This window comes from Nerophis lumbriciformis, linkage group LG27, assembly GCF_033978685.3.
Source record: "Nerophis lumbriciformis linkage group LG27, RoL_Nlum_v2.1, whole genome shotgun sequence".
Taxonomy (NCBI): Eukaryota; Metazoa; Chordata; class Actinopteri; order Syngnathiformes; family Syngnathidae; genus Nerophis; species Nerophis lumbriciformis.
In genome coordinates, this window is record NC_084574.2 from 22,687,501 (window position 1) to 22,712,500 (window position 25,000).

The 25,000-nt window shown below is 39.6% G+C and overlaps 1 protein-coding gene across 11 annotated transcripts in view; it reads left to right on the forward strand.

Moving 5' to 3' along the window:
• The window catches only part of tenm3 (teneurin transmembrane protein 3), an 822,859-nt gene that overhangs the window by 583,128 nt on the left and 214,731 nt on the right, over positions 1-25,000 (forward strand). For 7 of the 11 annotated variants that reach the window (XM_061988364.1, XM_061988365.1, XM_061988363.1 and 4 more), the window contains 3 exons: positions 382-582; positions 5,358-5,543; positions 17,442-17,468. In XM_061988364.1, the coding sequence (XP_061844348.1) occupies positions 382-582; positions 5,358-5,543; positions 17,442-17,468 (414 nt within the window). The remainder of the gene's footprint in view (positions 1-381; positions 583-5,357; positions 5,544-17,441; positions 17,469-25,000) is intronic. The other 4 variants (XM_061988367.2, XM_061988368.1, XM_061988370.2 and 1 more) reach the window with 1 other exon arrangement.

Consider the following 25,000-nt stretch of genomic DNA (forward strand, 5'->3'; position numbering starts at 1 on the left):
GTAAAGCACCAGTTCCATTGGCAGCAAAACAGGCCCTGAGCATAATACTACCACCACCATGCTTGATGGTAGGTTTGGTGTTCCTGGGATTAAAGGCCTCACCTTTTCTCCTCCAAACATATTGCTGGGTATTGTGGCCAAAAAGCTAAATTTTTGTTTCATCTGACCATAGAACTTTCCTCCAGAAGGTCTTATCGTTGTCAATAATAAATTCATAAAATAATCAAACTTCATGAATGTTTTTTGTGACAAACAAGTATGTGCTCCAGTCAGTCTATCACAAAAAAATAATAGTTGTAGATATATGTATATATCTGCTTTAGAATAGGCAGTGTGGCTGAGCTTTTTTTAATGTGTATTTCTTTCTCTCTGCGCCTCCAGTTGATTGCATCGACCCCAGTTGTTCCGCCCATGGAGTGTGTATTCATGGCGAGTGTCACTGTCAGCTGGGCTGGGGCGGAGCCAGCTGTGAGATTGCCAAGGCTATGTGTCCAGACCAGTGTTCGGGTCATGGCACTTTCAATGCAGAGACCAGCACTTGTACCTGTGACCAGAACTGGACCGGACCAGACTGCTCCTTAGGTTTGTACCATGAAGTTTACTGAAGGATGCATGTGCATGTACGAAGGAAAGAAGGAACTTTTTGACTACAGCGAGGACAACAAATGGCGGACTCGCACAAAGTACTTTGGGTAAATTGATACCTTATATGGACGTCATCGGTTGTAAAAACGTCACAGATTGTGCAAACTCCAAACGGATTGTTTCACGAAAGTATGAATGAAAGCAAAATTGTTTTATAGATATGTCCGCCTTGCCTCTATGGTTTCATTTCAAATTGCCAGGACTTATGCAGAACCCAAATACACAACAGCAGGTAAGTACTCATAATAGATGTCCCTTTAAAGTACATTTTCACACTTGCATAATTCAACATGTTTGAAAAGGAGCCGAAGGAAGTTGAGTTTATTGAATCATACTTCTCCTGTATGCCATTCTTTGGAGAAAAAAAAGAAGAAATATCTAAATACCGTGGTACTTCAACTTATGAGCACGAATCGTTCCACAACCAAGCTTGTTACTCAAATCACTTTTATTTCAAATCAGCCCCCCAATTTAATTGACATTTAATTTCTCAAAACAGCACAATTTTAACATTTCAACTTTTACATAACACATATTGTATACAAATCCATACAATAGATTGTACTACGATTTTTATGAAAAACTTGGTTGTATTGAATAGTGTAATAAACTAATAATTAGGGATGTCCGGTAATGGCTTTTTGCCGATATCCGATATTCCGATATTGTCCAACCCTTTAATTACCGATACCGATATCAACCGATACCGATATCAACCGATATATGCAGTCGTGGAATTAACACATTATTATGCTTAATTTGTACAACCAGGTATGGTGAGGATAAGGTACTTTTAAAAAAAATTAATAAAATAAGCATAAAACATTTTCTTGAATAAAAAAGAAAGTAAAACAATTTAAAAACAGTTATATAGAAACTAGTAATTAATGAAAATTAGTCAAATTAACTGTTAAAGGTTAGTACTATTAGTGGACCAGCAGCACGCACAATCATGTGTGCTTACGGACTGTATCCTTGCAGACTGTATTGATATATATTGATATATAATGTAGGAACCAGAATATTAATAACAGAAAGAAACAACCCTTTTGTGTGAATGAGTGTAAATGGGGGAGGGTTTTTTTTGGGTTGGTGCACTAATTGTAAGTGTATCTTGTGTTTTTTATGTTGATTTAATATATAAAAAAAAAAAAAAAAAAAAAAAAAAAAAGGATACTGATAATGAAAAAAACGATGCCGATAATTTCCGATATTACATTTTAACGCATTTATCGGCCAATAATATCGGCAGGCCGATATTATCGGACATCTCTACTAATAATTGTTATTAGATTATTATTATTCATGATTTAAATGTATATCTGGAATAAAAATAAAAAGGCCACAATAGTTTTTTGTCAGAAAATATCTACTTTGTTGTGCAGTGCATGGCATCATATTCTTTCTTCAATCCCGCTGTTTTGAAGAGAGGAAAAAAAAATCTTTGTTTAATGAAAAAAACAATATAATCCAACATGAATCAGTTTATAGTTCTACTTGCCTATAGATTTGTTTCATAATCCAGTTATATTAAAACTAAAAATGGCAAAAACATAATCTGTCACTTGAACTTGTAACTTTTCTTACTTTTATGATCATTTATGAATGATACTTTAAGATGCTGTTTTTTTCTAATTACTTACAAGTGTGCATTTCTATGGAAATTATTTAGTGATATCTGGGTGCACACAAGGTAAAATATGTTTTTAATTTTCTTATGTTATTTTCCGATGACGTTACTGTCAATCCAAAATGTTCTGTCATTCATTTCCAGACTTATAATTGAAATATAAATAAGCCAACGAGGTGTCAATATCCTTGTGTCGCTGAACTGAGCTGAGCGTCAGCAAGGAAACGATGAACGATAGAAGAGTATTCCAATACAGCACTACTGTATAAGGCAGGGGTCAGCAACCCAAAACGTTGAAAGAGCCATTTTGGACCAAAAATACAAAAAACAAATCTGTCTGGAGCTGCAAAAAATGAAAAGCTGTATATAAGTGTTATAATGAAGTCTATATTAGCTATAATAGCCTACTATCAAAACGACTTTAAAAGTCTTCTATAATTGGTATAATGAAGGCAACACATGACATAAGTGTCTGTATTAGCTATAATAGCCTACTATCAAAATGACTAGGTGTCGCAGGCTGACACAAATCATTGTTGACAGAAATGTTGAAAATGTATATTTATTCTACACATTTTTACAACATTAGAAACCATTAGTAAAACAGAGGCTACTTAGAAGCTGACATAACTCCTGGAAATTACTGGCTTTTAATGGCCAAAGGTATAGATGTGTGTGTCCAATTTAAAGGAAATGACAGGCTGTCTTCTTTTAATAGATTTATTACAATCTTTGGCAAGCTAGGTAATGTTTGCTGTGGTCTGGAACAACATGGCACACAACGCCAATATTACATACAGATAATGTGTCATGAGACATGCAAAACTAAATTGTATACAAAGAGGATAAAAGTAAAGGATATTAAATGATCTCAAATATACTTACAAATGAGGCATAATGATGCAATATGTACATACAGCTAGCCTAAATCGCATGTTAGCATTGATTAGCTTGCAGTCATGCACTGACCAAATATGCCTGATTAGCACTCCAACAAGTCAATAACATCAACAAAGCTCACCTTTGTGCATTCATGCACAGCATGAAACGTTTGGTGGACAAAATGAGACAACGAAGGAGTGGAAGATTTGACATGTAAACAAACTGTTGCGTCACAGTCCACACTATGGTGAGTTCAAGAACCGCCGAAATTAGTAGGACAAAACCATGTTCACCAAATAGTCTCATCAGTGAAGAATACACACAAACATATTAAACAGTGGTAATTCTAACAATCAGGAAGGTTTGTGTCATGTTTGTCCTCAAACAAAAACCATACTAAAACAAAACAAAAAAAAATTCCCCCATCTTTTTCCATTTCTAATCCTTTTTTAAAAATGCTCCGGAGAGCCACTAGGGCGGCACTAAAGAGCCACATGCGGCTCGAGAGCCGCGGGATGCTGACCTTTGGTATAGGTTTATAGGGTGTATAAGGTTTTTGAAATCAGTGTATCAGTATATACACTAGGAAACAAACGGAACAGTGACCCTCTGGTACTACCTTCCCTCACCCCTTAGGCGGACAATCTCCAGGACATAGATCCAAAACTAAAACCTTCTGGTAAACACGTTCCAGGATGTATTTTTGACTGGTGGCTAAGTGGTCATCACTCAACTTGAAGGTTGGCAGCTGTGATCCTGACTGCATCAGAACTCTGTCAAAGACTTCAGTTGATATACTATAGCATGATTCTGAAATACACCAAAATCATCAATTGGAATTTAAATCATACTTTCTTCAATTTGATTCAAAATGAAAGTGCAATTACAAAATATGTAATTACAAAATTAATGTAGAAATTTAGCAAACAAATACAATAACTGTAATAATAGTCAATAATAATTGTTTACCTATAAAACCAGGCATGGCCTCAGGCAGGAACGATTTACAAACCCTGTTTCCATATGAGTTGGGAAATTGTGTTAGATGTAAATATAAACGGAATACAATGATTTGCAAATCATTTTCAACCCATATTCAGTTGAATATGCTACAAAGACAACATATTTGATGTTCAAACTGATAAACATTTTTGTTTTTGCAAATAATCATTAAACTTTAGCATTTGATGCCAGCAACACGTGACAAAGAAGTTGGGAAAGGTGGCAATAAATACTGATAAAGTTGAGAAATGCTCATCAAACACTTATTTGGAACATCCTACAGGTGAACAGGCAAATTGGGAACAGGTGGGTGCCATGATTGGGTATAAAAGTAGATTCCATGAAATGCTCAGTCATTCACAAACAAGGATGGGGCGAGGGTCACCACTTTGTCAACAAATGCGTGAGCAAATTGTTGAACAGTTTAAGAAAATCCTTTCTCAACCAGCTATTGCAAGGAATTTAGGGATTTCACCATCTACGGTCCATAATATCATCAAAGGGTTCAGAGAATCTGGAGAAATCCCTGCACGTAAGCAGCTAAGCCTGTGACCTTCGATCCCTCAGGCGGTACTGCATCAACAAGCGACATCAGTGTGTAAAGGATATCACCACATGGGTTTAGGAACACTTCAGAAACCCACTGTCAGAAACTACAGTTGGTCGCTACATCTGTAAGTGCAAGTTAAAACTCTCCTATGCAAGGCGAAAACCGTTTATCAACAACACCCAGAAACGCACAAGGGGCCTAGATCTTAACATTATAATCAAACTATGCAATGGAATCTAATATATCCCTATCGGTTATCAAAAAAAATATTTGTTGAGTGATCCCAAGGATGATCCGTCGCATTCCCAGACATGTCGAACTATCTGGTGCTCCAGATATCATTCTACACAACAAAACAGATAAAAACTTGGAAAAGCATGGATGTCTACAACTTCTTTGTGTGTGGCTTGGTCAAGAAAATTGATATCAAGACTCTCCCGGATAAATCATTCAGGTTGCATTTCATGAATCAACTTCGCGTCTACAGCCATGTTTGTTGCCTCATTGCTGTTGTTGTTGCACACGCCGTTTAAGTCTGTGTGACTGTGTTATGTTAGGTCTGCATTTTAAGCATCTGAGAAGTCCAACACTCCTCAGACTTAACTAATTTATAATAAAATATGTATTATATTTGTATTTTCCATACAGAGGTCTGTCAGGTGGTCTGCGGTCACCACGGCGTTTGTTATGGTGGTCTGTGCCGATGCGAAGAAGGGTGGGCCGGAACTGTGTGTGACCAGAAGGCCTGCCATCCCTTATGTAGCAAGAACGGTGTGTGTAAGGAGGGCAAGTGTGAGTGTGACCAGGGCTGGACCGGGGAGCATTGCAATATCGGTAAGTGGATCACATCAACAGAGTTGAGCACTGCATTCCAATACTGTACTTCATAAATTGTGAGGGAATAATGCATGGTGGTACTTCTACTTGATTCTTGACCATTGTTTTGTCTTTGTATCTATCATGAATGTGCATCGACATACTTTGTATGGATGATGCACTGATTGCTTTGAATTGAGATTATGTACAAAAGCAAATATAAATCCAAAGATATTCAATTCTCTTGTGTAGCTATTATAATTCCCGGTGTAAACCCTTGCATAATTGTGTAGGTTGCCAGAAGCCCAGGCAGTAGATTGTAATTGTAATCCATTGTCACGTTTCAGACATGGTTGAGTTTGGCTTACAATGCTAAGTTTTTACCAGTAAACCCTGAAGAGGCCTGCATTATTATACCATGATTAGACTGACACATTGTAATTCCAAAAACAAAGAAGAGGAATGTGACATAGCAAAGAAAGAAAACACTTGAGGACATCCAACATGTGTTCTTTCATCTTTGCATGTGAGAAGCCAATTCCATTCATCCATCTATTGTATCACGTTCAAGCGGAAGACTGTCTCGAGGCTTGAAGTACATCATGTCAGGTTTTACCCTCCCACGAATGTGCCAAACATAAGAGACGATGACGCAAATTGGAGAGCATCTCAGTGAAGAAGTATGCAATGCGCAAATACGAGCTCTTTCAGAACGACAGAACGACATGTACAGTAAAATGTACACTGATAGTCACACACACACTAGGTGTGGTGAAATTACCCTCTGCATTCGACCCATCCCCTTATTCCACCCACTGGGAGGTGAGGGGAGCAGCTCGGGAATCGTTTTGGTGATTTAACCCCCAATTCCAACCCTTGATGCTGAGTGCCAAGCAGGGAGGTAATGGGTCCCATTTTTATAGTCTTTGGTATGACTCGGCCGGGGTTTGAACTCAAGACCTACCGATCTCAGGGCGGACACTCTAACCACAAGGCCACTGAGCAGGTACCAAAACGGACTGATGTTCCACATCGAGTAGTTTCAGCTCCAGTGAGAAGGTATCGCTCAAGATGAACAGAATACAAGAGACAGACATCAGACACCCCTTACATGGCCATGTAGTACCCCCACGCAGGCTCCGATCCAGAGCCAGTTTTGTGCAGACAGTCCTGCACCTCCAGGCAACCAAACATGTAGCAAGGACCAACATCTGGGAAGATGAAGGACACACAAGCTCTTAAATGGCTGGGCAGAGGAATCACACCAACGGAAAGCCTCGATCGTGGCCACGACTTTGACTGGAAAATATGGAAGTTTCTTAAAATATGCGTGCGGAACAAGGCTAATGCAAAGCACTGATGAAAGCCTGGAACTACACAGCAAACGACACACTAGACGCCAATGCCCCACTTTCTGCAATGTGCCAATGCCCCCCGGTGTCAGAACCTACCCCATCAGCTGCGGCCTGTGCTCGATACTGGCAGAACGACGTCTGAGATTGCTACGGACTCGAAAAGAAGAAGCTCCAACAACAAATTAGATGTTTCGCTTCTGTCGCCATTGTTCATTATTACTACACAGGAAGCTAAATAGCTGGTCAACAACAGCTGTGGTTACTTGGTCTCAAAATATAAAAGCGCTATTCAACTAGTGGCCTGGAATGACACCAGACTGGCCCACATTTTTATAGCAGAGTCCTAAAAAACACTTGAGTATAGGCTAGCTTGTCAGCAGTAGGTCCTTAAAACCAGCAGAGTGCCCTTGTTATATAGACATTGCTGTTTTCCTCCCCGGATTTAGTAACACAGACAAAATGAATAGACAAATGTCAAATGTTTATTTTCAGGAATATGCAAAATAGTAAAGGAAGAAGTATGACCTCCCAGTCCTCAGCTTTCTGAAAATGTGGCCTCAAAAACAATTTAGTTGAATATCTCTGGCATAAATAGATCAAAACCCTGTCAGCAAGGCAGGCATAGTGTATGCTACATCGTTAAGTTGCCTTCGGTAGGGAAGCCCACACTTCACAGCTACTTCAACTGGCTGCTCACCATGTGAAAGAACAGTGTCTCTACTCTGAGCTACTCTTGGATACCCGAGCTCCTCACCCAGTCCAGTCTGATATAAGTGGAAACGTCTATTATGTCAGCTCTTTCGCTCACTACCCAAAGCTCGTTCCCGTAGGCGAAGGTACAAACGTAAGGGAAATCGAGAGCTTTGCCTTCTGGCTTTGCGGCGACAAAACCCAGGACATAAAGATGCCTGTCCTTGACTGCCTTGTATATGGCACATTACAGGGAACCCTCAGCAGGTGGTAGGGTCTATATGAGGTGATTTCAATGTAGATTTTTTGGGCTGTGCCTGACCGGGCTCCATCAAATACCAGATGCTTGGCTCCAGGTTGAGATGCGGGCTCTACTTCCGTGTCTGGCCTCCCACCAAGGACCTGTTCGCCTTGGGACATCCTCCCATGGGCCTAGGATTACTTGGGCGCTCCAGCCATGGAGAAGATGAGAGAAGCCATCTTTAGAAAAACGTTTTGTGTTCCCCCTGTTTCCCTTTTATGCTCACAAAGACGTCATAATTCTCTATTAACTTTGCAACATAATTATTGCATCAAGCACTACTTGTAGATACTGTAACATATTCTAAGACAAACTGAATGGTCCAGTTGTGATCGATTGAAAGTCCTGAGAATACCCGGATGAATGAGATTTAGGCCCCTTCTACACTAAGCCTTCTACACTAAGGTTATCCAGGGTAAATCCCACCTAACCTTATCCTTGTCCACACACACACAATGTTCGTTTAAGCCCCCCTGCTCCCCTCCGTGCACCGGCGCAATGCGACCGAGTACGCATGCGCGGAAAATGCGCACGTTATAGTCACATCCAGTGTTGCTTTGTGTGCAAGTTCTTAAATTTAACTTATCTGAACAATATCCAGTGTTGTGGTATTTCAATTAACTGGAATCCAAAAGCATTCAATGTTTTCCGTAGTCTTCCCTCGTCGGCCAGGTAATACAAAGCACACGCCACCTTTTTTATCACATCCACGGGAGCCCGCATTCTTGTTGACTCACCTTTGACAAATGGACAAAGTTATTCAGTACGGTAAGTAGAATTACAGCTGACGTGGACATTGGAACTTTCTCTTGCCGTCTGAGAAGTGTTGTATCCCAAATAGCTGCAATCACTTTCTCTTAAGGTATTCATGTGTGATTTCCACAAGCATGTGTACAGACGGAAGGAGAAACACGGGCATGTCTGGAGGACTCTCCTCCATATTTTTAGTGGTTACCTCCGGGTTACGAAACCGTTTAATTATGAACCTTTTTTTCTGACGTCACTTCCTGTGTGGGGCACGGTATTTCTGGTGTCACTTCCTCTCCGAACTCAGTTTGTAAACGATCAATGAGTCCATACAAAGCTAAGAGCCGGAGATTCAAGAAATACACGGCGCACTTACCCGTGTAAAAAAATATCCAAGGAGGGGAACCTTAAACGATGATTTAGTGTGACTGAAACGAAGCTTAGGCTAAATAATTATGTGTTTAATGAGTTATCCGGCTGAGTGTGGACATAGCCTTATAGACAACCTTTGGATACCATACCATAAATACCTTAAAGGGCCTGAGAAGGTTGTGTGGAACAGATCAGTTATGCTTTGCACTTTTGCAAATGCAAAACATGCAAACAAAGTGACGTTAGCTGTACGGTGACAAGTTGTGTTGTTAAACAGCTTAAATAGTTGGGAATTTGTGGCAGCCTTGCCGTATCAAATCCAAAACTTGAAATGAAATGTGTTGGCAAACAGACTGACAGCTACAGAAGCACTTTGAAAAAGCTGCAAATTGACTTCAGTTATTATCAATTAGACGCACACACGCACAAAGTGACTCACTGGAAGCGGCATGCTGAGAGAGAACAACAGTGTGACAAGTAAAAATCTATTTAGCGCTTAGCCAACGGACCGTTTGTTTAGAGGAAATTGCAATGTGTCGTGGCGGAACAATTTGACATTAAACTCAATGAGACTTTTACTTCATTAATCCCTCCATCTCTAAACATCCCAATCACACCTCATACAATCCTGCTAGAAACTCTTATGCTCTGTCTTAAAGAGGAACTGCACTTTTTTATGGAATGTTGCCTATTGTTCACAACCATTATGAGAGACTAAAACACATGCCTTTTTGAAGGGGATTTTTAAAGATGATAAAAACAACTTCAAAACCCTCCATCAACGTTTTGTATAAACACTGCAAATATACAGTCGTGGTCAAAAGTTTACATACACTTGTAAAGAACATAATGTCATGGCTGTCTTGAGTTTCCAATAATTTCTACAACTCTTATTTTTTTGTGATAGAGTGATTGGAGCACATACTTGTTGGTCACAAAAAACATTCATGAAGTTTGGTTCTTTTATGAATGTATTATGGGTCTACTGAACATGTGAGCAAATCTGCTGGGTCAAAAGTATACATACAGCAATGTTAATATTTGTTTTACATGTCCCTTGGCAAGTTTCACTGCAATAAGGCGCTTTTGGTAGCCATCCACAAGCTTGAATTTTATACCACTCCTCTTGACAAAATTGGTGCAGTTCAGCTAAATCTGTTGGTTTTCTGACATGGACTTGTTTCTTCAGCATTGTCCACACGTTTCAGTCAGGGCTTTGGGAAGGCCATTCTAAAATCTTAATTCTAGCCTGATTTAGCCATTCCTTTACCACTTTTGACGTGTGTTTGGGGTCATTGTCCTGTTGGAACACCCAACTGCGCCCAAGACCCAACCTCCGGGCTGATGATTTTAGGTTGTCTTGAGGAATTTGGAGGTAATCCTCCTTTTTCGTTGTCCCATTTACTCTCTGTAAAGCACCAGTTCCATTGGCAGCAAAACAGGCCCAGAGCATAATACTACCACCACCATGCTTGACGGTAGGTTTGGTGTTCCTGGGATTAAAGGCCTCACCTTTTCTCCTCCAAACATTTTGCTGGGTATTGTGGCCAAACAGCTCAATTTTTGTTTCATCTGACCACAGAACTTTCCTCCAGAAGGTCTTATCTTTGTCTATGTGATGTCAGAAATTATCGGAAACTCGAGACAACCAAGTATATGTAAACTTTTGACCACAACTGTATATATAATGTATTAACAGACACGTTCATAACAGTATGTAATATGTACAATATTTACCATATTGTGATCAGTTTAATCATTGCCGGTACTAATTAATCTGCGTATTTATTTCCGTTTCCACACTTCTGGCAACAACACCTTTCGGACACAAAACGATTGTGTGTGTTATAATCATGGCAGATTCGGTAAAAAACAAGAAAAAAGACTATTTTTGGACAAATGAGGATTCACAACCTTATTTTTTTTTTTTATCTGAATTTATGGTGGATGAACTATTGCTTCTAGAAGCCAGCACAAAGGAAAAGTGAGACGTTTGAGCAGACGGAAGCCGAGAGAGTGAAGGGACGGCGTGGCGCAGTGGAAGAATGGCCGTGCGCGACCCGAGGGTCCCTGGTTCAATCCCCACCTAGTACCAACCTCGTCATGTCCGTTGTGTCCTGAGCAAGACACTTCACCCTTGCTCCTGATGGGTGCTGGTTAGAGCCTTGCATGGCAGCTCCCTCCATCAGTGTGTGAATGTGTGTGTGAATGGGTAAATGTGGAAGTAGTGTCAAAGCGCTTTGAGTACCTTGAAGGTAGAAAAGCGCTATACAAGTACAACCCATTTATTTATTTATTTATGTAAAAGTAAATCGAATGCTGCAAAATGTGGAACTTGAAGCCAAGCTATTTCGACATAAATGGAGTGCTTACCTATAATTATCGGTAACCGGAAAAAAATGTCGCTGTCCAGCTGGACCAAGTTTACAACTGTCCATTGAGTGAGTAATTTTAATATCGATCATGATACACGCAACAAGTCATGCGTGTAATTAAAACTGCAGTACATACGCTGTCGAGCTAGCTGTGTACAAACAAAACATGAAATGTGGGCTAATACTTTATAGATACTGTAATATGAATGGTCATGTTTGTTAGTCAGTACAGCTTTGAGTCTTATTGCATTATATCGTGCATTACAAACTCAAACGCGTTTCGTGTCGTCGTAGAAGCTAGCTTATCTCTTGCCGCAGTTAGCTTTCCCGGCTAGTACCGTAGCACGCCGATGTGTTAGTACGCTAGAAAAAGAGTTCCTCGGTGTTTGCTCTCATAATAACAATACAGTTTGGTTACTATACAGGTTGAAGAATTGTTGATCGTTTTGAATGCATTTTTAACAGTGATTTAGTGGTAGAATTGATTGCCCCCATTAGCTGCATTGCTAGCTACCAAGAACAAGCTGATTTGTATATGTTAGGAAGCAAAAAAAAACAAACATTTTGTCATCTTGTCTCTCATAATAATTACCGTATTTTTTGGACTATAAGTCACAGTTTTTTTCATAGTTTGACCGGCCTCCAGTGCGAGTTATATATGTTTTTTTCCTTCTTTGTTATGCGTTTTCGGCACGTGCGACTTATACTCCGGTGCGACTTATACTCCGAAAAATACGGTATGTGTGTAGTTCCCCGTTAAATGGAATACTTCCGTCAGACTTTGATAGCTATACTGTGTACACTCTGTACTTTTTGGGAATTTTGACAGTGATTGTCATTACCGAGACTTTAAAGGCTGCGTGTGTCCCAATTGGCACACTTCTGTACTAACTAAGTGTTCCTAATCCAAACTACACATTTTCTCCTTTGAAGGAATCCCCTTGTAATGCACTTTACAAACCTTCTCTGCCACGCCTTCATGCACTCCAGGAAGGATTCTTTTAGGATCCTCCTCCATCACACCCATCTTGGTGTGGTCTGTGTCTTAAAAAGAGTTCCCTTGTTAACTCTAAAGCCAGGTCGTAAGAGCAAGACGATGGCTCCAGCCAGGAACTGTCGGATGCTTAGGGCATTGTGAGCAGTCACATTATCATGGTAATGCTACAACTTGTGTCTCTTTTCGCACACTAAACAATGTGAACACTGCAGGATGTCTTTGAAGACATACTGGTTGATTGTCAGGCCCTCTGGCAAGAATTCACAAATTAGACGATGCCCCTTAGGCCCCGTTTACACTAAGCCGGATAAGGTTATCCAGGGTAAATCCCAGCTAACTTTATCCTTGTCCAGACACACACAATGGTCGTTTAAGACCCCCTCTCCACATCCGTCAGCCGACGCAACGCGACCTAGTACGCATGCGCGGAAAATGCGCACGTCATAGTCACCTCCAGTGTTGCTTTGTGTGCAAGTTCTTAAATTTAACTTATCTGAACAATATCCAGTGTTGTGGTATTTCAATTAACTGGAATCCAGTGTGCTGTGGGGCCCTATTGTAGTGAATCACACCTGAGCCATCATAAATTAATCAAATCTTTAATGGACATGTGAAAGTAAACAATGTGATAAAGAACATGTTAGGGATCTAGTTATCTGGTCAAGACACTCCTCACTCTTTTGCCTTCACCTTCATTGTTCATTTGTTTTTGGTGACTTGATATACTCTGGACCTATAGGTTGAGTCCGCGACATACGGTACATGGCGGACGATAACTGATACCGTCTGCTTTGCCAGTCCAAAAGCATTCGCCGTTTTCCGTAGTCTTCCCTCGCCGGTCAGGTAATACAAAGCACACGCTACCTTTTTTATCACATCCACGGTAGCCCGCATTCTCGTTGACTCTCCTTCGACAAATGGACGAAGTTATTTGGTAAGTAGAATCACAGCTGACCTGGACATTCAAAAGTTCTCTTGCTGTCTGAGAAGTGTTGTATCCCAAATAGCTGCAATCGCTTTCTCTTAAGGTATTCATGTGTGATTTCCAGAAGTGTCTATACATGTAGAAGTAGGAAAAACACGGGCATGTCTGGATGACTCGCCTCCATATTTCCAGTGGTTAGCTCCGAGTTACGAAACCGCTTTATTATGAAGCTGGTTGTGGCGCGTTCTTTCTGACGTCACTTCCTGTGTGGGGCGCGGTCTTTCTGGTGTCACTTCCTCTCCGAACTCAGTTTGTAAACGATCAATGAGTCCATACAAAGCTAAGAGCCGGAGATTCAAAAAATACACGGCGCACTTACCCGTGCAAAAATTTGTCCAAGGAGGATAACCTTAAACGCTGGTTTAGTGTGGCTGAAACGGGGCTTAGGCTAAATAATTATTCGTTTAAGGGGTTATCCGGCTTAGTGTAGACATAGCCTTAGATTGAAGATTGTGATCAACATCAACAGTCTTGGAACACTTGCTGTTCTGCATACAGTGTTAATGCTATTGAAACTTAATTTTCCTTAGAGGCACACGCCCAAGATGCACTATATTGCCAAAAGTATTGGGCCATCCATCCAAATGATGACAATAAGGTGTCCTAATCACTTGGCACAGGTGTATAAGATCAAGCACTTAGGCATGGAGACTGTTTCTACAAACATTTGTGAAAGATTGGGCTGCTCTCAGGAGCTCAGTGATTTCCAGTGTGAAACTGTCATAGGATGCCACCTGTGCAACAAATCCAGTCGTGAAATTTCCTCGCTTCGAAATATTCCATAGAAAATGTAAGAGTTTGGGAACAACAGCAACTCAGCCACCAAGTGGTAGGTCACGTAAACTGACAGAGAGGGGCCAGCGGATGCTGAAGCGCGTAGTGCAAAGACTTGCTGCACAGTCAGTTGCTACAGAGCTCCAAACTTCATGTGACCTTCCAATTAGCCCATGTACAGGACGCAGAGAGATTCATGGAATGGGTTTCCATGGCCGAGCAGCCACATCTAAGCCATACATCACCAAGTCCAATGCAAAGTGTGGGATGCAGTGGTGTAAAGCACGTCGCCACTGGACTCTAGAGCAGTGGAGACTCGCTCTCTGGAGTGATGAATCACGCTTTTCCATCTGGCAATCTGTTGGACCAGTCGGGGTTTGGAGGTTGCCAGGAGAACGCTACATTTCGGACTGCATTGTGCCAAGTGTGAAATTTAGTGGAGAAGGAATTATGGTGTGGGGTTGTCTTTCAGGAGTTGGGCTTTGCCCCTTAGTTCCAGTAAAAGGAACTTTGAATGCTCCAGGATACCAAAACATTTTGGACAATTCCATGCTCCCAACCTTGTGGGAACAGTTTGGAGCGGGCCCCTTCTTCTTCCAACATGACTGTGCACCAGTGCACAAAGCAAGGTCCATAAAGACATGGATGACAGAGTCTGGTGTGGATGAACTTGACTGGCCTGTGCAGAGTCCTGACCTGAACCCAATATAACACCTTTGGGATGAATTAGAACGGAGACTGAGAGCCAGGCCTTCTCGACCAACATCAGTGTGTGCGCTTTTGGAAGAATGGTGGAAAATTCCTATAAACACACTCCGCAACCTTGTGGACAGCCTTCCCAGAAGAGTTGAAGCTGTAATTGCTGCATAAGGTGGACCCACATCATATTGAACCCTATGGGTTAGGAATGGGATGGCACTTCAAGTTCATATGTGAGTCAAGGCAGGTGGCCAAATACTTTTGGCAATATAGTGTATCAAGTATGAAAAAAGGCAGTTTATTGTCAGTACCTGGATGTTCCACTCAAAACAGTGTAAATGGTAAGTGTGCAGTGACGGACACTTACCTTGCTCAAGTCGCCATCTTGGCTCTAAGTACTCTACCCAACTCATTGACGGAGGTACTCAATTTATGACCACTCACCATTGTACAATTACCATTTGGAGTTTTTCGAGTCCAACACCCGTGTGCTAGTAGTGCACTGGATTTTGACGTAAACTTTGTGTCAGTATAGAAGTGTGCCAATTGAGAACCATCCATAATTTTACCTATGTTCACTCCACAAGGTATGATGCCCAATTCTGAGTGTTTGTCTAATTTGATCTGTTTATGTGATCTGTGTAAAAATGTGATGTCTAATGTGAACGAAATGGGTCCGTGAACACAACACAACGGCATCACACGCTCTGCAGTGTGTTTACGGAAGTAAACATGGCTCTGATGCGCGTAGGTCTCAGTTCTGGTGCATTTTTAGCAATTTCACGGCTTTGGTGCAACCGGAGTGATCATTTTCTTAACTCAATTATTTAGTTTAGGAGATTCATTTTTGACACAAGGCGTGTGTGGTACATTCACGAGTTCTAAAAATGTTTTAATGTTTTTTGTTGATTCGTCTACTATTTGTTTTTGCAACCATCTATTTTAGCAAAGAATTGTGACGTTTTTCGCTTTTTGATGACGTATGGGTCATTTTTAGACTTGTTCGTTTAGACCAGTGTTTTTCAACCACTGTGTCGCGGCACACTAGTGTGCCGTGAGGTACAGTCTGGTGTGCCATGGGAGATGATCTAATTTCACCTATTTGGGTTAAAAATATTTTTTGAAAACCAGTAATTGTAGTCTGCAAATGATGTGTCGTTGTTGAGTGTCGGTGCTGTCTAGAGCTCGGCAGAGTAACCGTGTAATACTCTTCCATATCAGTAGGTGACAGCCGGTAGCTAATTGCTTTGTATATGTCGGAAACAGCAGGAGGCAGTGTGCAGGTAAAAAAGGTGTCTTATGCTTAAACCAAAAATAAACAAAAGGTGAGTGCCCCTAAGAAAAGTCATTGAAGCTTACGGAAGGCTATGCAGAACGAAACTAAAACTGAACGAGCTACAAAGTAAACAAAAACAGAATGCTGGACGGCAGCAAAGACTTACTGTGGAGCAAAGATGGCGTCCACAATGTACATTCGAACATGACATGACAATCAACAATGTCCCCACAAAGAAGGATGAAAACAACTGAAATATTCTTGATTGCTAAAACAAAGTAGATGCAGGAAATATCGCTCAAAGGAAGACATGAAACTGCTACGGGAAAATACCCAAAAAAGAGAAAAGGCCACCAAAATAGGAGCGCAAGACAAGAACTAAAAGACTACACACAGGAAAACACCAAAAAACTCAAAATAAGTCAGGGCGTGATGTGACAGGTGGTGACAGTACACCTACTTTGAGACAAGAGCTATATTGATGCATGCTTGGTTATCGTTTAAAGTCATATCCAACAATTGCAACATCGACTCTTTACTGTTAACCGAGTTTATGATTTCTGCTGGTGGCGTGCCTCTGGATGTTTTCAATGCAAAAAATGTGCCTTGCCTCAAAAAAGGTTGAAAAACACTGGTTTAGACTAATGTATGACCACATACAAAATAGGCCTTGGTCAGGGACGACGTGGCGGCGTTGGGAGAGTGGCCGTGACAGCAACCTGAGGGTTCCTGCTTCAATCCCCACCTTCTACCAACCTCCTCGTCACTTCCGTTGTGTCCTTGAGCAAGACACTTCACCCTTGCTCCTGATGGGTCGTGGTTAGCGCCTTGCATGGCGGCTCCCGCCTTCAGTGGGTGAATGTGGAAAAAGTGTCAAAGGCTTTGAGTACCTTGAAGGTAGAAAAGCGCTATACAAGTATAACCCATTTACCATTTAGGCCTTGGTCAGATTTGAAAAAAAATGGTACTATTCAAACTCACATGAAAAAAATCTATTACATGTTATTATCGTATAAGGGTAAAACATCGGAATTGACCTACAGTGTGAACAAAGTCTGGGTTTGGAGGTTGCCAGGAGAAAGGTACATTTCGGACTGCATTGTGCCAAGTGTGAATTTTGGTGGAGGAGGAATTATGGTATGGGGTTGTCTTTCAGTGTGAACAAATATCATGTTTGATACTAAAAATGCTCTCAATTTTCTTACCTACTTTGTTTACGCTGAACCTTTTTGTGTCTAATTCTTCTTCCTCTATCACTTGCCGGGTAAATCACATGTAAGATGTGATAATGGTATTGGAGGCCAATATTCTACACTAAAATCTTTCTACTTTTCTTCTTTAAAAGCTCACAATCCGGATATTAGAGTAAAAGGTACTGTACTCTTTTTTCCCCCCTCTGCCACTGTTCATAATGTCGCTTTTCTCTTACCCATTCTTGTTTGTTCCCCCATCACACGGCCAAAACACAGTTATCTACCGATTAGCTAAATCAGGGGTGTCCAAACTTTTTCCCGTAAGGGTTGCAAACTCAAGAATCAAAGTTTTTTGGGCTTATTTAATTGAATAAAAAAGACTAAAATCCATGCAGTATACTAGGAAGTTCTGTAAATCTAAAGAAAAACAGCTGACATGTCAGATTAGTGTTATGAGCATCAGTATTCCAATTTTTTTCTCCTGACATTACACTTGTTGCTCCATTTTAACATGTATGTTGCGTTGTTATGTATTATTAATATTATTACATTAAACATGTAATATAAATTGTTATTTTTGGTCATTTTTATTTTTTATTTTAATGACCTGAGTGCTGCACTTTGGACACCCCAAGCTAAATGAATGCATTATAATGCAACATTCCTTCACTAAATCCTCCTTATTAAGATTATAATTGGCCATGTTTTAAAGAATGTGTTTGACAGGGTACTTCCATGCTAATAATTATAGTATTTCTTGCAGCTCATATTTTTTATCTAAATTGGAATGGATGAAATACTTTACTCAAACAAAATTGAATATTTACATTTTACAATAGGAGGGATTTATTGTTAGGCTTATATTTTATACTGATTATTACTGTTATTACATATTTATCCCATCTATTGTATTTTTTCTTTCGTTTTAATAGTCCTGATCATTCTTTTCTCCCTTTTATTGCTCATAATATAAAATATAACTCTTATGTATTAATTTATTTTTTTATTAGTTTGAGCGTTCAAGGATTTTGATATTATTATCAGTCAAAATATGGCCTTCTCTTAAACAAAACACAAATTAATTGATAGTCTTCATTTTTTTTACAATTCATTTTCGTCTCAGTTAAAGTAACCATGAAAATGATGGACTGTTCATGTCTTCCAAGGCCGTGAACTTACAAAACCAGCAGGGGATCATACAGTTATGTTCCCAACTGTATATCATAATTCAAAATGTATTCTCTGTAACCTGCGGCAGCCATGAAAAATAATTTGCTCTTTATTGCACAAACAAAACTAATAACTTTCTGCAGTGGATGAAGTATTGGCCCTGCTCTTGTGTACGTTTTTGCTCCAAGCTGTTTTCCCTTCTGTCCCTCTTATGTCGTTATGCTCCGGTCTTCGCCCACACGAGTGGGAATGGCTTTAATCACACTAAATTTGCTGCTAACGATGTCAGTCAGAACATTTGACGGAACATTTATAGAATTGTGTTTTTGAGATGTTCTCTTTGCATAACGTTGCCTCTTTAAGCAGTGACATGATTGAATCATGTTAGTTCATTTTAAGCTTATCAAGCATGTCTTGGAAATAGCGCTTGTACACTGAGTCGCATCAGGTAATGAGGAATACAATGAAGACTATATTGTTATTTATACTAGCACTTTTTGTTTACTTAACATATTTTTCAGACTATAAGGTGCACTTAAAATCCTTTCATTTTCTCAAAACTCGACAGTGCGCCTAATGTACGGATTAATTGTGGTTGTGCTTACCGACCTCGAAGCTATTTTATTTGGTACACGGAGTAATGATAAGTGTGACCAGTAGATGGCAGTCACACATAAGAGATATGTGCAGACTGCAATATGACTCAAGTAAACAAGACCAGCATTTGATATGTTCCATTGAAAGTATAGAACATTACACACGGCGCTCCAAAATCTGTCAGAATGTTTTATTAGGACTTTGGTAAGCTATGAAGCCGCACCGCTTGATGGATTGTACTGTGCTTCAACATACGAGTATTATTATGGTGTGTGTAGAAGGTAAGACATATTATCTGGTGTTTTGTTTCGCAATATAATGCAAAAGTAACTTTTCTTTCTTTCTGGTACCTGCTGATCTGTATTTGGGATCTGCATAAGTCCTGAAAATTTGCGCGCGTCCGCCTTTGTAGTCTGTAGTCGATAAGCTTCCTCTTTTTCTCGTCTTGTTATGGGACATTCATCCTCCACTGTTGCCATTTCTAATATAAAGTAGTGTAAAGTTCTTACTTATATCTCGCTATGGAAGCACTAAAAACATACCGGTGTAGTAGGTTTACGTAATTCACCCAAGGAACTTTAGTTATTAGAGTTTGGACGGTTTTTCACGGGACACATTTCCGGCGTTGTTGTTGCACTTACCATTTCTAATATAAAGTAGTGTAAAGTTCTTACTTATATCTGTCAGTAAACTCGCCATGAAAGCGCTAAAACATACCGGTGTAGTGAGTTTACATTATTCACCCAAGGAACTTTAGTTATTAGAGTTTGGACGATTTTTCACGGGACACATTTCCGGCGTTGTTGTTGTTTCCGGTTGTGGAGATGCTGCTCCGTTATTGATCGAAGTAAAGTCTGAATGTCATTAAAACAGTTAGCTCCATCTTTTGACACTTCTTCCACTCCCGTCCTTGCACGCTACACCGCTACAACAAAGATTCGCTGCCGAAGGTGAGCCACGTAAATAAGACTGCCCACAAAACGGCGCATCCTGAAGCGACTGTCAGAAAGCGGCTTGAAGATGATCTGTAAAACATAATCTATGCAACATTTTGACCAAAGAACCATCATTACATGTTATGTAGACCACAAGGAAGTGTTTTACATTTAGAAAAAAATCATAATATGACGCCTTTAATGCACCTTATAATCCGGTGCACCTTTGGTATGAAAACAGACCCGAATAGACCATTCATCGGCATTGCGCCTTATAATCCGGTGCGCCATATGGTCCAGAAAATACGGTAAGTTTATTGCTTAAATTTATGTTAAACAACTTGAAAGAGTAACAATATTTAATCTTCTACTCTCATTTTATTTATTTGTGATTTTTCTTTGTTTAAGCAACATATAAATGATCAATTTAGCCATTTAAAAAGGCCAGAACACACTACATAGGACAGCGTGGTTGCATTACCGAGCTCGTTAGAGACTTCGCCCTTCCAAAGGTAATAAAGTTTTAAAAGGGACCTATGATGAATTTAATGTATTTTCTGATTTATTATGTTTTTACAATGTTGTATACTCGTGTTAAACAATGCGGACGCCTCAATTAATAAGGTTCATCGTGCATTTTGGCGTGATCTTGCAGGCAGTGGATGTACTTATTTGGACATTATGTAAAGCTCTCAGCCAGTGAGGGAAGAGCTCCTCCCCCTTTGCTTCAGGCATGGAGGAAAACACAAAAAAACATTTGTATTTAATCTTGGCATGCACATAATGACAGCGACGTGCAGGACATCAATGCTGCTAAAAGCCACTTATATGTTATGCACTCTCTAAATCGATCAGAGAATGTGCAGATGCACCTCATGTTATGTCTAAGTCATGTTTATGAAGTTTATTTACAACCGTGTCTGGAAAAAAATAGCTGTGACGACTTCAAGATATACATTCAAACAGTGTACATTTTCAAAAGATCAATTATTATACTTTTGAAGAGGGTGGTTTCATTTGCAATCTGGGAACGTCTCCAGAACAAACTCAAAAACTGAATTGTGCAAAATGTACACCAAAGCACAACCAATACATCATCTAAACCACAAAGAAGTGTTTTGAATGTGCAATAAAATCATCATGGCTGCACTTTAAAGTATTATTCTGTACCGCACACTGAACAAGCAGCTTTATTTATTCTCATCCATTTAATGAGATATACAGTCGTGGTCAAAAGTCTACATACACTTGTAAAGAACATAATGTCATGGCTGTCTTGAGTTTCCAATAATTTCTACAACTCTTATTTTTTTGTGATAGAGTGATTGGAGCACATACTTGTTGGTCACAAAAAGCATTCATGAAATGTGGTTCTTTTATGAATTTATTATGGGTCTACTGAAAATGTGAGCAAGTGTGCTGGGTCAAAAGTATACATACAGCAACGTTAATATTTGCTTACATGTCCCTTGGCAAGTTTCACTGCAATAAGGCGCTTTTGGTAGCCATCCACAAGCTTCTGCTTGAATTTTGGACCAACAAGTATGTGCTCCAATCACTCTATCACAAAAAAATAAGAGTTGTAGAAATGATTGGAAACTCATGACATTATGTTCTTTACAAGTGTATGTAAACTTTTGACCACGACTGTACATACAGTAACTATCCATATGGTTTATTTTACGTATGTATTGTTCTAACTAGCCTCTCGAGCCCATGCTTAAGGATGTTGAAGTTTTTAAATATTATATTAAAAAATGCAAGTCCATGATCCCAGCTCTTCCTACTTTCTTCTCCTTGTGGCAGCAGATTCCATCTCATCTGTTTATTACCAAGAGTGTATTTACAGTAGCAGGGTTGCTTTTGTTCCATTTATATTCCCTCCCCCCCCTAATTTTCCTACCTCTCTTCCTCCTGCCCTCTCCTTTTCTCAGGATATAAAGGTAATTTATTTCCCAAAAGACTTAATCAGAGGCTCCACTGCTCCAAATTACAAACACTTCACACGCTTTGTTGTTATCATTCATTGTACTTTTCTTTATTTGCGTGTGTGTTTTCCCCTTATTTGTTTTTAATTGTATGGATTCTGAAGAGCACCCGCGCATACACTGTGTTATTCTGCACCTTCTATTTATTATTCCTATCCCTGACACTCAACTACTTCCACATTTCTACACAGATTCCATTCTGACAGCAAAACATTCAGGCTATCTATTTTCCACATTTCAAAAAGTCTTGCTTTTCTGGTCCAAATAGTTCCACTGAAATTAACATATTTTTGTCACACTTTTCAACCCACTGAAACATCGAAATATTATGTGAACAATTTTCCACATCTCGAAAAATCCCCACTTTTCCTCTAATTCCTTGCTTCAGCTCTTCAGCATCACGCAATGTTTGCACAAATTGCCTTTTCCGTGTTGTGGTTTTTTTCTTTACTATTTCATGTTGCACACTTTTGTTTTGTTGTTACCTTTTTTTAACCATACTTGTTGCTGGTTCCATTACCATTGGAGCTTTCTATTTGACTACTTAGACAAGGGGTGTCAAACGTACGGCCCACGGGCCAGAACAGGCCCGCGGGCCAGAACAGGCTGCCCATGAGATGAATTTGCTAACTATAAAAATGAGCCGAAATTGTTTAATAAAAAAAAACTGCTGTTCCAAATGTGTCCACTAGATATCGCAATAGCAATTCTTTGTATCTTTATAGATGATGCTACATACCGTATTTCCTCGAATTAGCGCCCGGGCGGTAATTAATTTTAAACCTCTTCTCACTCCGGCGCTTACCAAAGGCATGTGGTAAATTTAGGCATGCGCTTATAAATTGAATGTGATGTAAGGATATCATCATGACATCGCTTAATGTCTCTATAAAATTTAAAGCACAATGAATCATCCCGGGAGTTCTTTTTGTTTGGGTCTGAAAAGGCAATTAAAATAACATTATTACTAGGGATGTCCGATAATAGCTTTTTGCCGATATTCCGATATTGTCCAACTCTTTAATTACCGATACCGATATCAACCGATACCGATATCAAACGATATATGCAGTCGTGGAATTAACACATTATTATGCCTAATTTGAACAACCAGGTATGGTGAAGATAAGGTACTTTTTAAAACAATTCATAAAATAAGATACATTAAAAACATTTTCTTGAATAAAAAAGAAAGTAAAACAATATAAAAACAGTTACATAGAACCTAGTAATTAATGAAAATTGGTAAAATGAACTGTTAAAGGTTAGTACTATTAGTGGACCAGCAGCACGCACAATCATGTGTGCTTACGGACTGTATCCCTTGCAGACTGTATTGATATATATTGATATATAATGTAGGAACCAGAATATTAATAACAGAAAGAAACAACCCTTTTGTGTGAATGAGTGTGAATGGGGGAGGGAGGTTTTTTGGGTTGGTGCACTAATTGTAAGTGTATTTTGTGTTTTTTATGTTGATTTAATAAAAAATAAAAAAATAAAAAAATAAAAAAACGATACTAATAATAAAAAAACTGATAGCGATGATTTCCGATATTACATTTTAACGCATTTATCGGCCGATAACATCTCTAATTATTACTGCCTGTTAGCAGGTTTTCTTAGCTCATGATTTGTTTCTGAAATGTTACTCTGCATCAAAATGACTCATATTTGACACACGCAGCTATATTAATAAAACATTTTTTCTAAATAAAGCGCTTTGAAAGACGCAACTCCAACAACAAAAAGTCAGCTCTCCACCACTACAAACTAACACAATATTAATAATTAGAATTGCAGTTATATAAAACGTAGTAGGTACGTGACTTACCGGCGGTAATTCTAGGCATGCGCTAATTATTTTGCGAAACGAGTTCGACCCGGCGGTAATTCTAGGCATGCGCTAATTATTTTGCAAAAACGAGTTTGACCCGGCGGTAATTCTAGGCATGCGCTAATTATTTTGCAAAAACGAGTTTGACCCTGCGGTAATACTAGGCATGCGTTAATTCTAGGCATGCGCTAATTATTTTGCGAAACGAGTTCGACCCAGCGGTAATTCTAGGCATGCGCTAATTATTTTGCCAAACTAGTTCGACCCGGCGGTAATTCTAGGCATATGTTAATTATTTTGCAAAACGAGTTTGACCCGGCGGTAATTCTAGGCATGCGCTAATTATTTTGCGAAACGAGTTCGACCCAGCGGTAATTCTAGGCATGCACTAATTATTTTGCAAAAACGAGTTTGACCCGTCGGTAATTCTAGGCATGTGCTAATTATTTTGCAAAAACGAGTTTGACCCGGCGGTAATTCTAGGCATGCGCTAGTTATTTTGAGAAACTAGTTTGACCCGGCGATAATCCTAGGCATGCGCTAATTATTTTGCGAAACGAGTTTGACTCGGTGGTAATTCTAGGCATATGCTAATTATTTTGCGAAACGAGTTTGACCCACCGGTAATTCTAGGCATATGCTAATTATTTTGCGAAACGAGTTTGACCCGGCGGTAATTCTAGGCATAAGCTAATTATTTTGCGAAACGAGTTTGACCCGGCGGTAATTCTAGGCATATGCTAATTATTTTGCGAAATGAGTTTGACCCGGCGGTAATTCTAGGCATGCGCTAATTATTTTGCGAAACGAGTTTGACCCGGCGGTAATTCTAGGCATGCGCTAATTATTTTGCGAAACGAGTTCGACCCAGCGGTAATTCTAGGCATGCGCTAATTATTTTGCGAAACTAGTTCGACCCGGCGGTAATTCTAGGCATGCGCTAATTTTGCGAAACGAGTTTGACCCGGCGGTAATTCTAGGCATGCACTAATTATTTTGCGAAACGAGTTTGACCCGGTGGTAAATCGAGGCATGCGCATACTATATACCCGGCGGCAATTCAAGAAAATACGGTATGTAAAAAAAATAATACACCACATGATGTTAGGGCACCAGTCAATGAAAATGAGCAAACTACATAAATAACAACCTGTAATTTGATTTTGATATTTTTTTTTGAT